At 42.9% G+C, this 25,827-nt stretch overlaps 1 protein-coding gene across 5 annotated transcripts in view; it reads left to right on the top strand.

The window, feature by feature from the left end:
- LOC146809721 (uncharacterized) overlaps positions 1-25,827 on the top strand; it is a 614,997-nt gene that overhangs the window by 255,700 nt on the left and 333,470 nt on the right. For all 5 annotated transcript variants that reach the window (XM_085616561.1, XM_085616559.1, XM_085616558.1 and 2 more), the window contains exon 2: positions 9,895-10,276. In XM_085616561.1, coding sequence (XP_085472687.1) covers positions 9,929-10,276 — 348 coding nt within the window. In that variant the 5' untranslated portion in view covers positions 9,895-9,928. The remainder of the gene's footprint in view (positions 1-9,894; positions 10,277-25,827) is intronic.

The raw sequence follows: 25,827 nt of genomic DNA, 5'->3' as shown, positions 1-25,827 counted from the left end.
TATAAAGGCTTTGTCTGTGTTTCACAGCGTAGTAAAAAGTGGTATGATGCCAGGAAAAGGGAAACACACCTGTTTCTTTACAGTGTGCCTGTAGGCTTTATTTAAGAGGCAGTGAGACCCCCCCGCCCCCCTCCCCCAATGTTGTATTGCATCTCTGTGGTTCATCTTGATACTAAATCAATTAGGTTTATGTATTTCATGCTGAAGTGGGTGCTGGCCAAAGTAATGGAAGTTATTAGCCCAATTGTTAAAATTTAGTTTAACCTCTTCCCGAACTTGGCCTGCGTTCTAATTACTTGGAAGCAACGATGGATAAAATTCTTCCTCAAAAAAGTCATCTGCTAACCCGGATCTTCTTTCCAACTTTCGACCCATTTCTGTGCTCCCATCATTCTGTAAGATGTTAGTAAAACGGGTCATCATTCAATCTGAATTTTTGGAACCCTCAGGGTTTTCACACCCATCCCAGTCAGGCTTTAGGCCACATCCCAGCACCGAATCCGCACTACTAGAAGTCTCTGACTATCTTAGATAGAGGAATGAATGCCGTCCTCTTCTTTTAGAACCATCAGCAGGATCCCATACGATATCCCATACTCTATTACTTGAACTCCTGTCAGAGATGGGTGTTTGTGGCCAGAAACCAAGATGGCTCCAGTCTATCCTTAGTGATAGACACCAAACAGTGACAATGTACAATTTCTCTTCAGGACGTAAAGGCGCAAATGTGGTGTCCCTCAAGGAGCCGCCTTGAGCCCCACTGTATTCAATGCTTATATGACCTTCCTGGCTACATTAATAGAGTCTTTTGAGATTAATATAGTTTCCTGCGCTGATGATACTCGGCTAATCTTAGCCACAGATAAAACTGCTGACCTTCCAGAAGCTTCCTTTCAAATTTGCCTAGCTAAGGTTATTGAGTGGATGCCACAGAGTTACTTAAAATGTAACTCAGAAAAAAGTAAGATATTTGTTTTTGGATCCATCAAGAAGTTTTAAAATAGTGACTAGTGAGCTGTAGGGCTGCCAACTCCAACTCCCCCAGCATTGGTGGCAAGAAACCTTGGGGTAAAATTTGACAATGAACTTACTTTCTGCTCTCAAGTTCTTACTGTTATAGGTATTGGCATGTCACTACTCCGTACACCTAAAGACATTTCTAGATCTACACCCTTAGAGGCCCAGATAATAGTAGCTAAGTCACTTCTTACTTCTTTTCTATTCTAATATGTAGTAGGTTTACTCAGAGCTTTGATTAATTGACTGCAGGTGGTTCAACATTCAGCAGCATGACTGGTCTCATCTAAGTCTCCTCATCTCCAACAACTACATTTGCTGCCAGTGTACAAGCACATACATTTTTAAACACTCATCCTGGCTCATAGAGCATATTATGGCACCTGATCCATATATCTATTGTAATGATTCTATCACTACAATCCATGCAGAGACCTGGATCTATTAAGGCCATGCTCCTTAAAATCCAGAAAATCAAGCTCCAAGAAAAGGTGGAAGATCTTTCTCCTTCCTAGTAGAAAAGGTTTGGAATACGCTTTCTATTGGTCTTCGGGCTAATATTAATTAAAACTATTTTAGGAAGTATCTGAAGACATGGATATTCTCCTAACTCAACAGGTTACCTCTGATGGTCGGTTTAGAACTGGGGCACCTTTTGGGGCGGCTTTTTGCGCGCTATATAAAACTTTCTCATTCAGTCAGTCATTCATTTTTAGGTTTGTGTCCAGCTGGCAATGTATCCATCTCCTGTACACTTTGTACACTGTGTGATTGTGTCGCTGAAGCAGTTGCCACAAATGGACAAGCGAAGATCTCTAAGCCAGTTTTAATTCATATAGCATTCACTCTTCAGTGTGAAGTTCCTTAACTTGTGAAAAACATCTGCATCTCAACCTAGCAATTGCCAGATAGAGACCTCTAACAGAGGATTACTATATGCTGCTAATTGGGGTTTGCTACTTTTCTATGAAACTCCCCAGCCCGTGCAAATCAGGAACTGTGTCTCTTATTGAAGCCTCTTTATTGCTCCTTTGCCACCGATGGATGCAACATGATTCGTATTTAAAAGGTGTGAATGAGAGGTCAACTCTGTCATCTTCTTCAGAAAAGGTAAAGGTTGTCACTGAAATAAAGATATAATGGAACAGTGTTCGACAACATGTGGGCTAAAACTGGGAAGGATCATTCTCTCTTCCTCTTGATACAGAAGCAAGAACCACACAGCTAACCATGATGGGCAGGTCATGGATATCACAATTGATGTTATAGAAAAGACTGCGCTTGATGAACTGTGCAACAGTACCACAAATGGGCTCCAAATCAAAGGCTAGCTGACGAATTCTGAGTGCCCTGGAGCCAACCCAGGCTCCAGGGCACTCGATTATTTTGAAAGGCCCAAATACACCTACCAAAATAACTTTACTGTAGTCAAGGAGAAAGCCTTGAATTGTCCTATTTGTGGTAGCACAGACATCTGATGCCAAGCAAGGAAAGATCCTGCACAACATCTTCAGATTCCTAAAAATAAGATTATTGAACGGCTTTAACCTAGGAACTCAATTACAAATTGTAATTGATTGTAGAATCCAGGTTCTTCCCTATGTCTCTAGCTGCCCAGGCGTCCCCAGATCTGAAAGCATTACCTCAGATTCCACATGGCACCCAACACCTCATCTTATTGATGCTACAATAAGCTAGTAGCTACCCATTCAGTTTCTGGTTTTCACATACACGATTGTAAACTATAGCCAGCATGCCGTTGGTGCCTTCCATCAGGGAGGGTATGGGGGTCAACATAAAAGTGGAGAACAGCAGACTTGACAAGTCAAGCAAGAAACTGGGTGAAGGCAATTATCTTCAAGCACTCTTCTAGAGATTATCCAAAGAAAACACAAAAGAAGAAATAAAAGCAGTTGGTATTCCATGAACAAAGCCATGCTAGCCAGACCAGTATCACCACTGACAGATTACGAAGGCTGAGGAAGGTTAAAACAAACAACCTAGGCAGTGAAGCCCTCCACCATGAGTCAAAGCTCACATGAAATGAATCTTAGAAATTTAAGAGAAACCACTTTTCCCTATATTTTGGGGCTGGTGTAAAAAGGGGTGTTGGATAATTTGTCGGGTGAGAGCGATTCAATGAATATTACTTTACCAAGCGAGTAGCAATAGCTTATTTCAATAGATTGCAGCCATTACTAAAGGCCAGTTTTAGAAAACAGCGAAGGTGAAGAACCAGCAAAGAATATATAGTTGCCAATGCTCCAATACGACAAGGCTCAAGAAATAAGGCTGGAGTTGATTGATTCAGGTGAAAATAGTCTTATTAGTGACCATTTTTACCCATTCAAATATGTGGAGTTTCTGGTGGCACAAAGTGCACACGAGTAGCTTCTGAACTTACTTTTGTGTTAGTCCTTCTCAATGTAGTCGTACTTGGCTCCTCACTAGTGTGCAGCGTTTTAACTCTGAATTTGAAGGCTGTAATATGACAATTATGCCATTATGCGCAAAAATAAGTGTCTGTTATGCATATTGTATTCAGTTTCCCAGATCCTGATGCTTAATGAGAATTTGTCATCTCATACCCCATTGTTGTCAATGCTTAATACTACACATTTTGGCATAAAGGTATGTCAATTCGAAGAACAGTATTTAGTGCACACTTTTTAGGTAGTCATGAAAAACATAAGTCTATAGGTATTGTGTTTTAAGTTTGGAATTTCAGATTTACTTAGGTGGGCAGGTCAAGTGTTAGCCATCTATTAACTCTGTGTGCACCAGCATGATCCGTTTTTCGGCAGGTGGCCCTCTTAATGATTTACCTGTTGGTGTAGGAGCCATGCTAATATCGTTGCATGTGTTTGTTTAAGACTTCGGAACAAGATGAATATATTTGAGAGTTTTTGAGTTATATTTGCATGTGTGGTAAGTCTTGCATGTATTCGGTAAATACGAGCCTGTATATTCTCATGATCTTTGGCAGGTGCAGGCTTGGACCAACTTCTCAATTCTGAGCTTAAGAAACAGACTGCTTATGGCCCATGCACCTCCCTCAGCTGACCTAGAGATAGTGCATATTGGGCATGTAGCCGTTTTTATTGTTGTTGTTGGTTCTGGCACCTTTCGCTACAAGTGTGCACTCACAAGAAATCCACGCTTATTTTTAATGTCTTTATTTTAAGCTAGATTTATAGGTGCGAATAAATGAAAGAGTATAATTTCAGAAATCAGTAAAGTAGTCAAAGAGTAAGCAGCAAATGTCAATATTCTGTTAGCGTATAAAGAACAGAGAGAAACCCCTTGTAACTATCAAGGGAAATGAGGTACTCTTACCAAGTAGGAAAAGGTTATCCCTTGACAAAACAATATGTTCTAAATGGTCAACTCCTACCATGCACCTATTGCAATTTTTAAGCTTAAAAATTGCAATAGGTGCATGGTAGGAGTTGACCATTTAGAACATATTGTTTTGTCAAGGGATATCCTTTTCTTACTTAAATATTCTGTAAGCAGACAACATTATCAGGTGCATATGTAAGGATTCTTGCATCCCTAATCTCCAAGCATTGAAGCAGTCTGGGTCAGTATTTCAGTAGAGCCAACACGCGTTTGTGCCTGAACTACATATGTTTTCCTAGCTGTTGGCTTGTCTGTGAAACAAGGGTAAGTTATGCCTCTACTGGGTGAAGAGGTATGAGACAAACAGCCAAGATGGCATTGGTATTCTGAATTTGGAGCCATGTTGCTCTACAGTCTGGAGTGTCGTCAAAGTCCCGGAGACAATTTATTTCGAAATCAATAAACCTTATGATCACGATGCAAGGTGAGAGAAATCATGTGAGAATGGTCTTCCACACTCATGTTTAAGTCTAAAGTTCTTATTCTTTTTCCTAAGCGCCAACTATTCAAAATAATACATGAACTAGAAGCATGCTATCAAAACACATGAATAAGGGCATTAGCTATAGCAAATGAATAACAACTAATATGCCCCAAAGCTTCAATGAGCAACTAAGCAAAAATACTATAGTGGGGCTACCCTACATTTAGGGCAAAATGATGGGGCTTGTCATTAGGATGGATATATATATATATATATATATATATATATATATATCTGCTGAAAGAGTGTCACACACAGGTATATTACTTTCGCCAATTCTTGTAATGGATGATAGCTGTATTCAAATAGCACACATGCCTCGCTGAATCTCAGTCCTGCCCAACGTGTTTCTTCAAGGGCTGCGGGCATCGTTCTGAGAAAAGGCTCGGCAATTTCAGTACTGCAACAGTTTAAATCGTATTTACTCCTGCCCAGGTGGGCGTGGCCAACCACGTGGCCTGTTGGTAACTGTAGTGCTGCAACGTCGATTGGCACCATAGCTGGACTGCACAGGTGCAGCGGAGCTCCTCTCGCGGCTCAGGCTGTGCCGCTAATATCCCATCACTCTGTCAGCAGGCACCTTCTTTGTTGGGATTTTAGCGGCACACCTGAGCCGCGAAAGGAGCTCCGCTGCACCTGTGCAGTCCAGCTATGGCGCCAATCGACGTCGCAGCATTTTGGACAGGTATGCCGATGGAAGATGTTACAAGCATAACAAACGGCGGATTGTGTTACCGCAACCCACTTGGGATTTAATTTGGTTTTAATCATGAGAGAATTGCACGGCTACTCACTTGAGGATAACAGTGGCACTACAGTTACCATCAGGCCACGTGGTTGGCCACGCCCACCTGGGCGGTATTAAATACGATTTAAACTGTTGCTGTACTGAAATTGCTGCGCCTTCTCTCAGAACGATGCCCGCAGCCCATGAAGAAGTGCTGTTGAGCACGAAACGCGTTGGGCAGGACTGTGAGATTCAGCGAGGCATGTGCGCTATTTGAATACCATCTATTTTCTTTTCTGTATTTATTTTTAAATATGAAAGAATAAAGAAAATAGGTATTTGGACAGTTATCACTACTGTCAATCATGGGGGACAGGTCAGTAGATGTGAAGATTGACAGGTAGGGGAGTTAAAAAAGAAACAATTTCCTCACTAAGTTTAAACAACTATATACCAATTGACTATGAAGAATGATGATCGTAGTGGAATATTAACTGTGTGCTGATATCTGGTGGTATACGCCTCTGTGCGTCAGACAGTATACTCTACTGTTGTACTTTTGACAAACCTATTGCTGTGGTGTTTGCTGGCATGGCTGGAGCAGCCTCTCGAGACACATTTATTGCACTCATTACTGCACAAGAGATTGTTGGGACAATGTTTGATCTTGTAGATATTGGGGTCCTGGTGCCAGATAGTTTTAATATTGAGTCCTGCAATGTGTTTTTCGCCCAGTTTCGTTCTTAATTTGCTGTTAATGTATGAAAACTCACAAGGAGGAGGGTTTCTTACATCTTTGTGCCGAAAGCATTACCCTATTGTGGACGGCGATGAAAATACTATAGTAATCGCTCATTGTCTAATCTATTGCCACTTAATAATTTTCTGAGTAAAACATTGGTAACAGTGGCCAGTTCTGTGGTGATTCTTATACTGCTTCTCTTGCCTCAGTTAGTTCTGCCAGACATGGTAGGTTCCTTGCCACATTGATCTGCATCATACATGCACTGTATGATTTTCCATTCTTCACCAGACTGGATCATACCTAGAAAGTTTGTTGGCAACGCTTGATGCTGAAAAGATCTTAAATTGGAATGGACCTTTTTAATAGAGGTCTTGCATAGATTTAGTCTTGGAAAACACATGATGTTATTAGTTGGAGCAAGTCAGAATTATTCTGACTGATAAATGCATTTATGTGAGTGTTTTGTGTGAATGTGTGTTCTACTATGTTGTCTTGACCAATAAGTGCAGTGATACTTGATGGATAGTTCAGTTGTCCAATGCCGCAATCTGTAACATCTGTTTTGTTAGTTGATGGATAGCTCTGGAATCTAATACCTGAATGTATCCTATATATTTAAAATGGCTGTAAGGCATAGCAGTTTCACCATAGAACTTGAAATTTTTATACATGCTTATCCTAGAACTTAGTTTTCCTAAGATAGTGTGTAAACAATCTGTGCTACCCACTGCTTGCCTTTTGCATGAGTTAAACATTAGATATCTGCAAAATAAGTATAGCTTTAATAATTATGCGAGGGTGAACACAAGACCCTGAGACCTGCGACTTTTGATCTTATGATGTGAGTGGTGGCGGTCCCTGTTAATGGGTGTCTTGTATATCTGGGATATGCTAGTCCATTTCTTTGTGTCCATTGCCATGCTTTTGAAAATTGTGTTCAGTCCCAGTCATTGTGATGGATCACTGGCACAATTGTCTCCGTTACTCCTGGATTTGGAGCGAGAAGTAATATATCATTAGTCCCATTTTGGATAGGTGGTAGCTCAGCTACGGCTTGTGCTGTCCGTGCTAAGGTGTTCTTTTCATTAATCCTTTTGTGGGTGAAATGTTGTATTATGCCAAGCCCCTTATGGCATTAGCATTGTACTGAGTGGCTATGGCAATGTTCCCATTCATGGATTCACCTTTTCCACAGGAATGAAGGGGGCTACCTTAAGGGAAGACACATGTATGCCCCGTTCTCTTCATTAGCAGTTGTGCCCAATAATTCTGCTGAAGTAATTAGAATAATTTGGTATTTTGATGCCCAATCAGGCACAGCTCTCCCACAGTAGCCTGGCCGAGACCATCAGACTTATTCTCCATGGATCTGGGTACAGTCATTGTCCTAACTATGGATGTGATTCTGTATAGCTAGAGGGAATGGGCTCCTAACAGAGCGCTAATTATTGGTATATAACCAATCCCTGGATTTCTGGGAGTTTGCGCTGGACTGTTCCTATTTGAGCAGGGCCACGGCTTATTTGCATATGGCTGGGTCTAATCTGAGGTGGCATGATGGGCAAAAAAAGATGGGTTGGAATGTTATCATGAGGGATTGTCAGTGGTTAGCCTATATGCAAGAATTTCTTCCATCACTTTTTGTGTATTTTATGTTATGCCCTAAGTGGCCAAGGGAGTGCCCAGCTGTGGGTCCCATGCTCACTCTGACCCTGGCACCAAGCTGCGTCTGACTGAAGAGGCTCAATAGGCCAAAACTGGTCAGCAGTTGCTTGTGTTACAGTTCAGCGAGGACCTGGTTTGGCAGTTTGGGTTGGACTGTTGCTATTAAAGCAGAACAAAGGTTAATTTCCAAATGGTTGGGTTTAATCTAATGGGCATGATGGGCCAAAAAAGAATGGGTTGGAATGCTACCTTTACTGGAGGTTAGACTATTTGCAAGCATTCCACCCATCACCTTTTGTGTGTTTGAGTTCACATGTACAAACCAAGATGTCATAAAAACAGTCAAAAGAAAAAAAAAATGAAAATACCTCACATATAAGCACAGCTCAGATATTCAATATAGTTTGCTGTTAGGGGGCTCATAATAGTACTAACCAGCAATAGCCGTCATATAAAAACCCCAAACAAAGCTAATTGAACAAAGTAATGTACACATATACAGCACAGTTTAGATACACCCAGTAATTGATAATCACAAACTACAGTTCTTTTATGCATATAACGGTATCAACCTTGGGTTATCTCTAACCTTCGGGCAAAGGGCTGATTACTGGCCCAAGATTCAGATATGCATTTGGTAAAGCCCTCAAGCTACATTGGAATGACATAAGTCATGCCCTAGACACTGTGCACTGAGGTTCGTAGTAATGGCAGAGTGGGTGCCACTGCCGAACAAATGGCAATAAGATAACATTGATCATTCCGCCACTAATAAGCTTCCCATGGTGCCAGGTGGTTTCCTCTTCGGGGAGGTGGACCTTGCAGTGTAGTAGGGGTAAGTAATGGAGGTAATCCTAGCACAAAGTTCCCCTCACATGTCAAGAGACCTTGCTTGGTTGAGCGTTAGGGACCACACCTTTTATCTTTATTTGATTTCATAAATTGGGTCTCCCTTCAGGACCTCTTCACGCACACCATGACTAGAGAAAGGTAGGCGTTTTGGGTCGCGGATCCTTACTCCTACCTCATCATTCCTAAATTAGGAACAAAAGGGCATCAGTGCAGGGGTCTAACTGGGTGTCTGCACTTCCAGAAGAAGGAGTGTGTCAAGCACTGAGGAGGAGCTTGAAGGGCAGGGTGAATAGTAGGAAGTGCTTAAATGTAACATCCTCCTCCTGCTCACGCTTCTGGTATCTACTGAGCCCTGTTGTCTTCCTCAAACGTAGTCTGACCACTGTACAATTCTTGCTCTGAGGAGCATTTGAAGTTTGTGCCTTCGCCGTACCTGTGGTTAAGCAAGTTTATGGGAATATGTTATGTGCGTGGCTCCCATTATGTGGAACATCCAACTAGTGTAAAAATCAGCAGCCTGTTTGCTCAGATGTATTTCTTGCTCTAGGCATTGACCGAATGCTGCACTGGTTAGAAGTGACCTTGCTTTTCAATCTATCTTGCCTCTGATGTGCCTAAAGTTTCAAAAAGTTCTCTGTGGTGCTATCTTCTGACTTGGGTGTTCTTAGAGAAGTAACCTATAGTCTTAGTAATTCAAACTACATACTTCATTGAACTAAGTTACTACCCCATGAGTTGGGTCTGCAGCTCTGATGCTTGGAATTAGATGCAAAATGAGTAATTGTATCCATCTTCCTGTTGCATGATCCATTTTGTTGAAATATCTTCCCTTTGTAATTCATTCTGTTAGACTGAAACTGTACTTATTTTGCGGTGTATCATTTGTATTATCTACAGTAAAGGTTATGACCCCTTTGGGGTATTTAACTTAAAATAGATGATGATATTCTTTCTGTTTACACTCTTACTTTTTCTAAAGCCTTCCTTTTCTCTGCTTTCCAGGTATCCTATTGGTGGTAAAGTTCCCTCACCCAAGATGACGTCCCGCACTGCACATCGGGATGATGCAGAGCGATACCTCTTTGTGGACCGTGACTTCATGGGCAACCAGGCCACGCAGGCTGACTGGACAGCCAAGCGGCAGGTTTGGGTGCCTTCAGAGAAGCATGGTTTTGAGGCAGCCAGCCTGAAGGAGGAGCGTGGTGATGAAGTGGTAGTGGAGCTGGCCGAGAATGGCAAGCGGGTCACGGTGGCCAAAGATGACATTCAGAAGATGAACCCGCCCAAGTTCACCAAGGTTGAGGACATGGCAGAGCTGACCTGCCTCAACGAGGCCTCAGTGCTGCACAACTTGAAGGACCGCTACTACTCTGGGCTCATATACGTGAGTGCAGATCACTTGTTTTTTTAATCAAAGTATAATGTAAGCTACGCATTGATGAGTTCAAAGCGGTATGTTACAACCGTCTCTCAGCATACTTCCTAGATTATCGTCTTGATCCAAAGGCTTTTTCTAACCAGTGTCTATTTATCTGTGTGTAAGTAAGTCAACCGTAAGCATGAACCATCTTCTTATCGCTACCTTAGAAGTATACAAGGTAGAGCACACATTCGCCGAGGGACTGACCCTTCAGGGCTGCGACCAGTGGAAAGCTGAAAAACGATCCACTATCATGCAGTGAGTAGAAGACAGTCCCCTTGATCACCTCTACTCTCTTCTGCTTTACTTCTCTTCAGGGTTCTCACCCAAGCTGAAGGCACAAGCCGAATGTGTGCATATGAAGTTCTGTCGGGGGAAAGAATGCTTTTAGCTGCAGTTGTATGATATCAGATTCCATGTAGGATCCCAAGGCAGTGCATGCTCCTCACTGACAAACTGCATGAGTTCATCTTGAGTCTGTATTCTGGGGTGTACACCACGATGAAGTAGAGGTGTATTTTTTTGCTTGACAAAGACATGTTTAAAGTGTCGTTGCCTTTTACATATGATCTAAATTGTGCCATTGCCTTTATTACCTCGAACTCTGCTTTTTGCTTGTATTCTACGAAGTAAATCCGCAGGTGGCTCCAGGTGAAAATGTTGATTAGCACAGATGCTGCTATGGTTTTGCCGCTGGGGTTTTGGTGGAGGGACAAGGGAAGTGTCGGATGTCCAGCACTGGTCCCGAAGGATTGCTCCCAAGCAGGATTGTCAGAAAAACTTCAGACTATGTCAACGATTTCAATTTAGTTTAATTGTATGCAAATATATTGAATGTTGCAATTTTTCTATGGTGTGTAATGCCTAAATGTATCTAATAAGGGTATCCTCAATGTGGCATTCACCCGTTTCCTGGACCTCTGTTGGACCCCTCCCCACTGACAGGCCAGTGTAGCCTATGACTGGGATTTGCTCTTTTCTGTTGTACGTGTTTAGCCGGAGCCAGTTCTTCTCTTTTTTGCCTTTGCACAACACCAGCAGATGGAAAGTTCGCCCTTAGCCTTTGCAGAAAAATGACATTCCTTGGCTTGAAATGTGAATGCAAAGGTGAAACTGGACAAGCATAGTGCTAAGACTTCTGTTGGTGGCATCTTGTCCAAGAAACGCACGTGATCTCCTGGGTTCACCCCCCTACTTCCACTGTTTAGTAATGGCGTGTGTTCATTCATTCCATATCGTTACTACTGATTTCTTCTTTCTTTAATAGTCTTAGTTTGTCTCCTTGTGTTACCAGGCTCACTTCTGTATTCCCTCCATATATTTGCTCCTATAGTAGTCCAGGCTTGCAGCAGGCACAATGCTCCTAAAGGATCTATATATAACATCATATCTTTACGTCGGGTTACTACCGTTATAATTCAGAACTACAGTACACGTGCCCAGAGCCCACCAGGAGCCCTTTTTTCCAGTTGACGCTTTTGCTTGAAAGAACTTGTTTCCTTTTCCCTGCTCACGACCTCGTAGGAATGTATGTTGTACTTTAAGTTGTTAGCTAACACATTTCTCACCCATGCCTATCTGTGTCTACTACTTTCATAATTGTAGTTATTCATAACTGCACCTACAAAGACCACTTAGTACATAGGTGTTCTAGCTCTGAAGGGCTATCATGAATCGAAATATTAGAACAGTGGTTTCTCTGATAGCCTATATGCTTGCCTCCTATTACCTATGTGTTACTCAATCAAATATAATGACTGTTCTAATTACATTGCACTCTAGTCACTTTGCCCTTAACTGGGACTCGAGAAGAAGATAACGTGGTGTGACACAAGTTTTACTGATATTCTGCTAAACGTTAAATCCTTTAATGTTGGATTAGTACAGGATGGTTGAGATGATGGACACTTTCTGGTGTTAACACCACAGTCCTCATTTTAATAAGTTTGTGTTTTGCGATGGGCGTTAAGTGTAAGGGAGGTATGGAGTTTGGGGTCTTGCTTTATGATTTGTAATCCTTTTCAATCTCAACTACTGCTTTACTTTTCTTTTTTCTTTTACCCTTCTTTATTTTCATGTGGTCCCATCTCGTTAAGTGTTGAGAGGCGTTCATACCTCAGCTTGTCCCCTTAACAGCAGCAGTCAACAGTGGTGTCACAAGCCAAACACCTTGTTCCCCACTATTCCGAGTATCACTATGATGTATCAATCACATGTTCTGAATTACTGATCTTAAAATCCTATCACAAAACACATAATGGCTAAACCACTAAGTGTAGAAGAACGTTCCATAAATTGAAAGGCGATAGCACCTTTTTAATAAAAAAACAAACTAACCTCCCACAAGGCCTCCATGGTAAGACGTGGGTGGTCAGACGAAAGCACATACTCTGATGCCGTAAAGAAAAGAATGGCATTATTACTTTTTACCTAGAGACCTGAGCGTTAAGATATTGTCAGAAACATATTCTGAAGCGAGTGGTTAATCATGAGAAGCTAGAATAATGACCTAGATATTTATATCCTGAACATGATTGCTGCTAGGTCTTACACTCTGGAATTCTGGAGCTCTCTTAATAAAAAATGAAGAGTTCTCACAAAACGCCAACAATATCTTTGGTTGAGAATTTCATCAACCTGTGGATGGCATAACTGATAAGCGCCTCCTCTACAATGTTCGTCCTTATAAAGCTCACAAGCGAATGCAGAACATTTACACATCACATAGATTGAAAGCTACTAGGAGACTCCTAAAACCAGATGGCAGGGGATTCTCCTTTTTCTTACCCCACCAGGGCTATTCCCAAATTAACTGTCTCCTAATTTACCCAGCCTATTTACAAAAGTATTTCAGACACGAAGAGCGAAACTATTCTTGTCTCAGATCACGCATGCATCTCATTGAATAGGCCCCAAAAACACATCTGACCATGAATCTACAGCCCTTGCAAAGAGAAACTGATATAGAGAAAATATGAAGCCACTCAAGAGATCTCTGGATCACATAACTCTTCTGCTGTACATAAGCCTGCCTTGATAATCACTGAAGGCACCATGATTAGCCTAATGGTCAGGAAAAATAAAGCAATTGATGTTAAATTACTTTGCCATTGAGATAAAAAAAAATTAGAAGAACGATCACTGGCACAGTAACCATCAAATGCCTAAAGTATGAACATAAACCATCAAATGCCTAAAGTGTGAACATAAACCATTAACATGAGAGTGGACACGTGGCTTCCAACATAAAAAGTGAAGAAACACTGTCACTTAAACAAAGCTGGTACAATCCTAGCATCTAATCTAAAATTCAAAAGGAATAAATCTGTAATCACCATCATCAAAGACAAATCTGGTAATATCTGCTCCAAACATAAACAGACGGCAATTGCTTTTAAAGTGTATTATATCATTCCTGATGCAACTAACATTAAAACTATAATGGAACGTTGCATTTCTAAATTAAATCAATGTCCACATTGTAGACGAAGACAAAGAATCCCCTAACAAACAACTTGATAGACTTGAAATCTTGAAAGCTATTTTCTTATTACCAAGTGATAAAGCTCCAGTGTCCGGTGACTACCCCATAACGTTTTCTAAAACTTTTTTCACAAGGTATCATTGACCCTCTTGAAACTGTCTTGCTACATTTTATTCTGAAAGGTGAAGTAACGGGCATGGAAGCTGAGGCAACAGTTGTTGTAATTCCCATGTATGGCTGATGAGAGGTGATACCCCGGAACAGGTCCCATGAAGTTTGTATCCAGTCCAGGGAGGACCTGGCCTGGCAGTTCGGGCTGGACTGTTCCCATGAGGAGCAGGGTCAAGACTGGTTTGCATATGACTGGGTCCAAACTGGGGTGGTATAGTGAGCATAAGAAGGATGGATTCAACCCAGATCTTTTGACTGGGGTGAGTGGTTGAAAAGTCTCAAGACTCCGTCCATCATCTTGTTAGATTTGCTAATTCCCAAGTATTCCCATCCCTGACAAAAAAGCTATAGGCATATCTCATTGACAAACACAGTAGCCAAAGCGTATGCAAAGATTATAGTAGGGAGGATAGAAAAGGTAATTACCACGCTAATTCATTCCTCAGAAAAGGTTTTGTAAAAGGTACAATGGCTAACAAAAATACCCTAATCTTTTACCATTTTGATACAAAGAGCTCAATCGGCCAACCCACCTTCAGCCACGATCACATTCGATGCAGAAAAGCCCCTTAAGGTCTCCTGGTCTTGTCTGCCAGCAATCCTGCAACATTATGTACTCTGTGATCACTTTATCAAAATGGTAATGGCATTGAAAGTGTGTTTCAAGCAAGGGGTCATAATAAATGGTACTCTATCAGATTTCATACACCTAAGTCAAGGAGTTCATCAGCGATGCTCCCTCTCACTAATAATGTTTCTGCTGTTCACCAACCCTCTTCTAAGACTCATTAGCAATAACTCAGGAAACCAAGAATTACTTCCATCTCCTTTAAGTCACGCACTCTTACACAGCTGCATATTCTAATAACATTTTTACAATATTGCTGGTATTACTGGTAAATCTATTCTGACTCTGTTGGATATAATTTGGCGAATATTCTGAGGCCTCTCTATACTGCTTGAATCTAGAATAAACTGTAGTACTTTCACTTAAACGACTTTGCCTTCTAGAGTCTATAAAATGACCTGGCTTGCAATGGTTACCAAAATGTATCACGTACTTAGGCATATGATTCTTCAGTGCCTAAAGGTGTCCATACTGCACAATGAAGGAAAAAACCTGCACAATCAAAGAACTACTTCACACTAAGGCAGTGGTTCCCAAACTTTTTCGACCTGTGGCTCCCTTGACCTAATTGTCAGTTGGCCATGGCTCCCCGCCATTTTTTTATTGGTGGGGGAATGTAAACCCGACCTCGGGAGTACTTCCAGTTGTCTCCCTGAAATGTATTGAGATGCGATGAAGGTATTGTAATCATATTTGTAACAAAATAAAAATATAGCAGTTGTTTAATAAAAGCTTTAATAATTACGGACCTGGATTCAGTGAAATATGCTTTATCAAGTGTACCATGATTAGACAGATTGAAGTATTCCTGCCATCACCTTCTGTGAGTATGACACCTCTGAGCAGTCCAGGCATTTTAGCTAAAAGCTCTCGCTTGCCATGAGTTGCGAGATAATACTCAGCATAATAATGCAAAAAAGGCAAAGTACAAGCCCAAGAATGCACTACTAAAAGCTAAAGAAAAAGAGCAGCTATATGTGTGCCTGTTCGGTGCTTTAAGGAAGCTTGCATTGTTGCAGCCTCTGCTGTATCTGTTGTTGGTCAATTAATGACGCTTTGTGAAACTTTCAATTATGAAAAAGCCTGCTAAAGCGTCTTCTATTACCTCATCCCTCTTGTTGCTGCCTTTGTTCTTCAACATTCTTTTTCTCCCCTCTCTCTGCCTTTATGTCCTGCTTTCCTTCTCTTCCCCTTTGGTTCTTTCACACTTTGTTTTACCCCGTGTATTCCTTCTTCCACCTGCTGCTTGCCCTTGTTTTCTCAGTCTGAAAGTTTTGGTGTCACTTTTAGTTACCTGTATTTCCCATCCCTCTGCCGCACTCCTCTTCACAGAAATAAAACATACATGCCCCAGTCTGGGTTGATTTAACAGCCTCTCCGATGCCCAGGTTGCTGCAGTCTGAGCTGAACTTGCATATCACTGCGATGCCTCGTCCGAGGTAAGCGCTAGGCTAATAGTGTAAGAGAAATAGGGAGGGGTAGTACCAGTTCCAGAAAAGGCTTTATACTTATTTAATTTGGGAGGTCTCTTATGTTGTCACTAACATAGGGAAATATACAGAGGGAACAATGATGAACTGCTTTCACTGAGGCTGAAAGGGAAACAGGTTATTTCAGTTACATGCTTCCTGCCTGGCCTTAGCTGAGGGTCAGACTGGGGTCCGGAAATTAATCCTGGCTGCAATGCGGCCTAATTCCAAAGTGAACTTGCCCACTGGAATTCCTGGTTTATAAAATCCGGCGCAGGGTTTCTTCAAGTTCACACAAACAAAGTGCGGGAACAGCAGCCAGCATCTAAATACACGGGCTGTGTGAAGTTGTAGAAATATTTGAAATCTTTATCTTGACTTGAGTGAAAATGTCACGAGTCTGTGTTTCCCCCCTACATAACTCTTGTTCCCCAGGAAGCTTTACTGCACCATAAATTTCATTCATATGCACCTGTTTGCCTAATTTGTTCTGCGAGGAGCCTACGTGTTCATTAAGATGCACTCCTGTTTTCCGACGAGACTGTGGGCCACTACACATTTATTTAACTTGTCCCTTTCAAACTCGACTTGTCAAATTAAAATAGTCAATGAGCAAGCAGTGATTCAGCCCTCTTACCTACTTGTTACTTGTGAAGAGGTTCGTCCAAGGCACGGCAGAACACGGCGGGCAGTCATTGCTGCGTATGCGGTGGTTACGTCTGTGAAAGCACGTACGCACGTATGGCGGCATTGCGCTCTTGGGCCAAACCAAGTTCCCGGGTTATGCAGGTGGCATTTGTAACTCCCCCGTGAGTTGCGCTGTGGCTGGAATAAGCTTCACTTGCCGCATTCAGGTAGGCGTCAAAAGACTCATATTATTTTACTGCCCACATTCACACAACATGATTATAATCTTGCTCAGCCCACAGCCACACGCTATCTTTCCCAAATCTGAGCGGCGCCCCTGGCTACTCCTAACGGCGCACCGGGGTGCCGCGGCGCACAGTTTGGGAACCACTGCACTGAGGTCATTAAAACACCTTTTGATGGGAGTTACTGGAATCGCTGAAAATGATGATCAAACCATTGTTGAATGCTTTATTGAGTATGGTGTTATGTTATGTTAAAGACACTTATTGAGCGCACGTACACCAAACGGTTTCATGGTGCTGGAGTCAGAGGGGGGGTTGCAACAGTGAGAACATTAACTTAGTCATACGCCTGGGAGAACAGCCAGGTCGTAAGCTGTTTCCTAAACTGTGCATAAGAGGTCACAGACCTCAACTCCACAGGAAGCGAGTTCCAAACTTGCGGGGCTAAAACCGCAAATCTTAGTCCCCGTACTTCTTGCGTTTGAATGATGGAGTAGCCAGCAAATTCAAATGGGAGGACCGCAGGTCCAGAGAAGGAGTATAACGCTGGATACTAGAAGAAATAAATGCTGGACTATTACCAGAGAGGGCTTTGAAGGTGGTACATCCCAACTTGAAGGCAGAGCGTTTGGCCACAGGAAGCCAATGTAGGTTTTTCATTAGCGGTCTGACGTGATGCCATTTGGGCTGATGAAAAATCAACCTGGCTGCTTGGTTCTGCACCAGCTGTAAGCAATGTAATTGCTATGCTGGGATACCAACATACAGTGAATTGGCGTAATCAACACAGGAGATTACCAGAGCTAGGGTGACTTAGGTCAGGGCTTCCGTGGTCAAAAATCTACTGATCTTCCTAGTTCTTCGCAATTTAGAGAAGCAGGCGGAGACCACTGAGCCAATCTGGGCTTTCAGAGACAAATCATTGCGGATCACAATGCCCAAACTCTTGGTAGAACTTGCTGGGATTGGAGGATTTTCCAGTAATGGAGGCCAAAAGTTAGAGTTCCACGGGTTGGCTGGCCCACCCATAAGGATCAGTTCGGTTTTGTCTGGGTTCAATTTTAGTTGAATGCTATTCATCCATTCGCTGATAAAATTCAGAGTGGATTGAAAGTTCGACTCAGAAGATGCCGATAAATTGATATCAAATACCAATTGAAGGTCGTCAGCGTAGTTAAATGTTTCAACCTTTCATTCTCTCATGGAGCAAATCAAGGGTAGTAAGTATAAATTGAAGAGAAGGGGTGCCCCGCAGGTCACTTTCATTTTATTGGAGGAGAAATTGGCGAGGCGAGCCGCTTGAAATCGATTGCTGAGAAAAGAAGAAAGCCACTTCAGTGCCAGACCCTGGATCCCAGCATTACTGACACGGTCAATCAGGAGATCATGATCTACCGTGTCGAATGCTGCTGACAAATCAAGGAGTACCAGGGCCTGGGTGATTCCCTTGTCTGCCCCCCTTCTGAGCTCGTCCATGACTGTAAGAATAACTGACTCCGAGTGTGCAGGTCTAAAACCTGCCTGATAAGAGTCAAGAAAGTGGGAGTGTTCGACCAAGGGGCTGAGGCAGTTTGCAACATGAGCCTCTAAGATTTTACCTAAGTAGGGCAGCAAGGAGATGGGGCGATAGCTGCTGAGGACCAGAGGGCCAGAGCTAGGTTTCTTTAAGATTGGAACAATTTGCGCACTTTTAAATATATTTGGGACTATACCCAGTTTGAGAGAATTGTTCAGGAGTGAAAGAGGGGCGTCTGGACTAGTGAGCAAGGTTTCCCGTAATATGTGAGGGGGACAGCTATCAGTAGGGGAACCATTCAGACCCTCTCCTAACTTTTCTTCTGCCATAAATAAATTAAGTTCCCATTTCATATGGCACAATAAGAAACCCAGAGTCTTCTTGAATAAACTCCACTTAGAATATAAATAAGGGGAAGTAGATTTCTTAAATGGTAGAGCTACCATTCGGCCTTCCTTAGGCGAAAGGGCTCTTTTTAGCTTGAGAATCTTTCCTGATTTTCTAGGCTGGCTCCACATAGAAAAAGACTTGGCCCATACTTACCTCATTCTCAGGACCATCATAGTGAACCCAATCATGGCCTGTCACCCGAAGCATATTTTGCTTGATACTTCCAACGGCCTGCTCGGACAAAACAATAAACATCTGACAAATGAGAAAAATAAAGTAAAATGCAATAAAGAAAATGACTCTACAATGACAAATTTCCAATAAGGGGAACTAGAGATGTTAATTTTTTTAAGTTGTAAGTAGAGATACTGTCAAGAAGCACAAACGTGCCAATGATACACAATTGTCGCTGTAGAACAGGACCTAGGTGCAATTTGACGCTGTCTGTGATGGGGCACAGGTCATATAAAAATTCTACCCTCTGTCTGTAGTCTTTTAAGTCACAATCCACCACAGGGGTACACTCCTAAAGCCCCTCAGGACCACTTCAGGGGAGGCACATAGCGACTCAGAGAATGGCAGACCGAAACCAATCCAGTCCAGGTTCAGTTGTCACTGGTAAACTGTCTCAAGATTACGCAGAATTACGAATGGAGCATAACCCAGCTTTTAACGATCTGAGGATGCATTTTGCACCAAGATAATAGAGCTAAATGCAATACAACACGAACAGTAGCAGCCAGTAGCCGCTCACTAAGTTTGGTGTTCCTATGCTCTTGCAGTAGGATGTTTGTGCTCATAATTACGCCAATGGGCGTAATTGTGTATTTGTCTGTTATCAAAAGAGTAATTTTAAAATACCTAAATTACTCACCCAGGCCTACTTTTGAGTCTGTCCTGAGAACACTTCATTCACGTCCTTTGAAATGCTAATTACTGGCTGACAGAAGCGAGAGGAAAATGCAGATACAGCTTACAGGGATTTCAGTCAGTAAATTGGGCTTGTGGCAAATATTTCAAAAAGTCCAAAAATGTAATATGCAGTTGTTTCCTAGGCAGAGATGACATTTATTAAACTTAATTCTATCCCAATGCTTTCCTATGAAACAGCCAACCCAGCTGCAGTGAAAATAGCTTTGAGGTGCTTGTCACTGTAAAGATATGATTGACATTAACCTTTTCATGTCATACTTTTAAATACAATGCCCCCTGCATAATAGATGATGAGGCTCACTTAGTGTTTACTTATTAATATTGAAAAGTAGGGCTTAGGCCCATCAAAATGGGTTATTTTGACCCTTCGAATTTGCAGTATAAATCTGCAGTCATATTTGCAGTGTCACTAAGGTGGATGGTACAATGAGTGCTGCAGCCCACTGGTGATAATTAGCCTACACTAGGTACAGTGTGATTTCCCTATACTATCGATTTATATGCCGGATCGTAGCTTCAGGGCGGGTGTTTGGGGTGTTACAACCCCTAATGAATATATTATGTAGTAAATAGTTGGGTACAGATGCTTTAAGTCGGGTATGGTGGGGTGTTTGTGGGATTTCACTGCCCCCTCCCCGCTTCTCATATAATGTATTTTAACCAGCGTGATTGTTGGGAAATCTGAAGGCTCTATTCCCCCCATTCTTAGTGACCAAGCTACGCCCCTGCTTAAAGGTAAGTTAAATGTACCAATCGGGAGTGTACTGATTTTGATATGTTGAACGGAGGAGCACAAGCACTTTGCCGTTGGTTAGCAGGGGTAAAGAGCACAGTGTTCTATTGCCAGCGAAAATGGGCTTCAGCAAAAAGGCAAAAAAAGTTTTGGGTGACGCTGCAGAAAGGGCACATTTCCAACAATTGCATATTGCCGCTGCTCTTTCAATGCTAAGTAGAAGGCCTGACTTTCAGGCTGTCCGCGTGCTATTCCTTACCACAAGCTCTGTGCTTCATTCTACCCTTGGGAGGTATTCTGCTGATTTCCGTGCTCCATTAGTTTTTCCCCTAATCATTCCATTCCTAAAAGAGTGCCTGGCTAAGTAACCTGTATGGTTGTAACTTGTTTTGTGGTTGGGTGGAGCGTGGATTTGTTTGGAAAAGGTGAAGCCACGGTAGAGTTCTGGATCAGCGAAAACTCCAGACTGATCCCCCTCTCCAACAGAAGGTACTCATTGTGTTTACTTTTTCCTGAAATTCTGCCAATAGAAAAAAAAGGAATTCGAAATGACGTGGGACTGCCAAGATTAAATACAATTTGCACCAAAGGATACACGTGAAGTAATTTTAATAAATGTGCACAGTGTTCGAAATGTATCTGAATGTCTACTCTCTCTCTCAACCTTAACCCTAATCCTACCAAAACAGAGTTGATTTCCCACAGTGGCTTCAAGCTGCAGTCCCAGGTGGAAGACTGGCTACAACAAGCCTCTGCAAGCACGCGCTCTCTGCGTCAACCCTGGTCCCCCTGCTTCTCCAGAGATCAATGGCTCTCGTTTAAAGGAATGTCATGAACCAAGCACAGAGCTTGGGGCGAATCATTTCCCACCGCCTGGCCTTCGTTTATAGGTCCACAGTAGAAACCCATTTGCTTTCACACACTCTATGCTCGCTGATAGCACTGGCCTCAGACTCGCGGTTTCCCCCATTCAAGAAAGGTGGATGACGATGGAGAGGATCTGAAGTAATGGCAAGAGCTGCCGCCTTTGGCACTGGGAAACCTGATTCGAGTCTCGGAGCCTGCTCGACATTGTGTGATTATGGGCAAATCACTAAATTTCCCCCTGCTTAACAAAACATTAATGTGTCCTTGTGTAATGTAACTGGTGCTCAAGTAAAGCGCTCCAATATCTTCGGGTCCAGTTTGCACTATACAACACTGGGAGAAAAAAAAAGACCATAAGACAGGCTTCTTCTTTTCATACGCTTCACCCATCTCTGGACCATCTTGCCCTTCATCTGAGGAATGGCTCCTTCACTCCTGACGTTCAGGAAAGAAGTTAAAACTCTCTTCCCCATGCCACCCCGTTCTCTTGAATCCTGCAGTGAGCTCTTGTAAGTGCGGCACTCATGTTTTGTAATCTGCACCAATCATGATATACTCTGTCCTGCATAAGATCTCTGCTGCCCCTGTGTTCGAGGTCTGACCTATACAAACAAAATACAGAAAAGAACCCTCAAACGGGTATTAGAAGACAAAGACGCTTGGCGTTCTTAGGTGTCTGGATTTAATTTAATGTTCTTCTGATGGTCCCCTGGAAAGCGATGGCCTACCTGCTGGAGGCAGCCTGGATCCCTGCGATGACCGGCAGGCCGGTTAGGTATATTTTGACCACATTTCCTTCTCACCTGAGCATAAATCGGACCCAGAATCGCCAAACAGTTTTTCTGAGATATGTAAGAGAAAACATTGATTTGGTGACAAAGACAAATTATTTCATGTCTAAAACCAGATTGAATTTAGAGAAACTGTGAACTGGATACTACATACTAAAAATCTCAAAATAGAATCACGAAAACTCCCCTGCGTGACAGTGTGTGGGGTTGGAGGATTCACAAAGGTTAGCCGGTGATGGCAAATATGGGTCCTGAATAGGATTAAATAAAAGGAGCTCCGCCCCATTTACCTTCTGATAGTCGTTTCTGTGGATTGTCAGGCCAGCACACAGACGAAGTGTGGATCCCTCTGGGACCTCGGTGCCTGCCACCCTAGGTCACCACAGTGGAGGGGCTTGAGACCACCACTTAAGGTCACTTTTAGTTGTGTCCCTGAGGGCTCGCTATACACTTGGGGAAAGGCAATTTACTTCTCGTTGACAAGATTCTCCGTGCTGCTTCTGTACGTCTTTCAAGATACAAGCTCTTATGGGTCCCACCCAGACATATTGTGTTTAGGAGATTCTGGGAAGAGCAGTTTCCTCCTCCCACCCCTGGAGCAGACACCTTGACAGACGTCATCTGTAAACAGGTCTGCAGGTGAGAGCTGTTTTAAATGGTTCTCTCGAAGTCCTGAAGGAGACTAGGAAAAAGAGAAAGGGAAGTTCTTAGGATAGAAGCACGGTAGACTTAAGGAGAAAGAGAGCCCTTTAACTACAGCACTCCATACCTCAGCCATTCACCCTGGTCTTCTCAACTGTATTGGCATTCAGCCTTTCAAGCGGACAGCGTGAGCCTTGAGCGCACGTCTCAATTACTGACGAGTCCGCCACCAGGAAGGAAAGTATTATTAGATGCGAGTCTCATACTTTGGGGTAGTGTCTCCTATTTCACAGGTTAAATGGCCCCTTTGACATGAGGTAGTGTCTCACATGGAAATGCTCTTTTATCTGTTAAAAGATTGAAATTTGGTTGTTAAACCCCTTAGATCATGCCCCTTTGTACTCTTCATCCTGGAGATCTCTTTGACAGCTCCATACAGAGGAACGACCTGGCCCACACATTCCAATGCAGGGCTTGGAGAAGTAATCAGCCCAGCACCTCAGGGTGCCGAACCTGCTCCACGGGTGAGGAACAGGTCCAGACGCGCCCGTCCATGTGGGGATGTTGCAAAAAATAGGAGAGAGTGAGAAATACACGTGTGCTGTGGGCCCAACAAATAGTACTTTCAGCATGTTCTTGTGAAACATCACCCTTGGAACTTATCACTTTGAGAGGTTTTAATACAGCCGGAATCTCTGACAGGTCTGGTAGTGCTGGAGTAGAGTATTGACTGGTCACCAGCCCTTACTACCTTTCAGAAGTGGCAGACGTTTAGGAAGTAACCTGGTTTCTTTATAGACTAGTCTGTACCATCCCCAGTTCTTAAGAAGCCGGGTGTCCTGCAGTAACGTAGCAAAAGTGCAATGGGCCTTTGGTTGCTGTTGTGTGTAAAATACACCAGTTATCAGCCTTCAGTGGACTGATCTGGGCCTCGGTGCCACTTCAACTGCTGCCAGACAAAAAAGGGGGACTATGAGCTATTAGGGTGGTCCAGCATACATGCCCAGGCTGAATATCAAGAAAGAGGGTATGCAGTTCCTGGTAAAGAAGGGCTGGTCGGGAGAAAGAGGTGACTAAAGAAGTCCCTAACTACACACTGGTAGTGTTAGTGAGAAAGGGGAGGGACTGGAAAGTCCTTCCTTTCGGAATAAGGGCCCTCACACACCCAGCCTGCTGGGTGTCATGCTTCATCATCGGGCATGCTCCTTGTCGGGTCGGCGCTGCAATACCCGACGGGCACCCTATACAAGGGCTCTTTGGCAGAGATCATTTTATTCCTAGCTGTATGGTGCAGTGGGTGTAAGGGGCCCTAGTAGTGTAGGAGTGCAAAAGTGTGAATTAAAACAGGGAAATGTGAGAGTCAGGGAAATGAGACTTTAATAGTCCTGCCTACCCCCTGGTTAAAAATGGAGTTGGCGACTCACTGCAATGATGCTGCAGGGTGTTGCGCTCAGTCTCGTTTGGTCAACATATTTCTTGCCAGTTAAGTCCGGGCGATCTAGTGGCAATTCTTCAAGACCTAGATAAAAGTAACTCTACACTATAAAAGTAAATAGTAAGGTGGTGTACTAGCCAAATTCTAATAATGAGTGAGACCAAGAGGTGAAGTACCTGCTGGTGCGGCAGCCAATCAGTAACTAAGTTTCAATTGGCCCCTTCAGATCACGGCAGGTGAAGGACATGGAAAGGTATCGGTGTCCAAGAAACGGCGTCCAGTAGACGTTTGACCTATCCCGCACTGCCGGATCCGGGAAATAGTACTTTCAGCATGTTCTTGTGAAACATCACCCTTGGAAATTATCACTCTGAGAGATTTCAATACAGCCGGAATGGAATTTCTGACAGGTCTGGTAGTGCTGGAATAGAGTATTGACTGGTCACCAGCCCTTACTACATTTTCAGAAGTGGCAGACGTTTAGGAAGTAACCTGGTTTCTTTATAGACTAGTCTGTACCAGCCCCAGTTCTTAAGAAGCCGGGTGTCCTGCAGTAACGTAGCAAAAGTGCAATGGGCCTTTGGTGCAAGCAAGAACAAATGGCCCGTTGCTGTTGGGTGTAAAATACAACAGTTATCAGCGTTCAGTGGACTGATCTGGGCCTTGGTGCCACTTCAACTGCTGCACCAATGCTAGCTGTGCCTCTGGTTTCTTGTAGATCATAGTTGAATCACAGTGGAAGACGGCGACCAAGGTGCCATACCGAAATATGAATGTTTTAGCATAGCTGCCAAGGTGTCAAATTGCTATGTGTTGTGTAAAATAACAGCTGTGGTGCACTCAAAATCCTCTGTTAATCAATTGTATCTAGTGCTCTAAAAATAATCAAAGTTGGTGTGCTCTCTTTGAGGTGGTTCCACCCTACCACCAGTTCAAAAGAAGAAAAGAAACCAGGACCTGTCTGTTCTGGACAAAATTGCTATGTGTGACATTTTTATAATTTCTGTGTAATTATGAGTGACATTTCAACGACTATGAGTGACACTTTCTCAAGAGCAAAATAAAGCAATGAAAACAAGGGAAATACATAAATATCGGAAATTATACCCATTTGAGCAACAAGAACTATAAGAACATCTTAAAACTACAGAGCATCACAGTGACAGTGCGGACTCCAGGGCCTCTCTATCCCATGTTGGAACTAGCCCAAACAGGAGGTGAAGCCCCCACAACAATCTCTTCTCTGCCTCCTAGTAGTGTTACCGGGCAGGCTGGCAGAAAAACAATTACAATGATTCCTGCCTTAGCCACCCTTTGCCTACTGGGCCCCTGGATCCTCCTAGTCATACACTAACTTCAAAACCTTACCTGAGAACTCACTAAATGTGTCCAGGCCACACAGAAATGAAAGAAACTGCCATTCAACAAGAAGCTCTTAACCCTCAATCTGTGCAGAAGCACTTGTCTGCAGCTGAGTAGTGCCAGTACTAACCGATTAAAAGCATTGTGGCAGTGCTGAGAAGTGCCGGTGCAATCTCTTTCAAAAGAAAAAAGTGCAGGTACTCAGTACCAGCTATGCCTGTC

Source organism: Triturus cristatus, chromosome 7 (assembly GCF_964204655.1).
Source record: "Triturus cristatus chromosome 7, aTriCri1.1, whole genome shotgun sequence".
In the NCBI taxonomy this organism is placed as follows: domain Eukaryota; kingdom Metazoa; phylum Chordata; class Amphibia; order Caudata; family Salamandridae; genus Triturus; species Triturus cristatus.
This window is presented reverse-complemented; position numbering and strand designations above follow the sequence as displayed.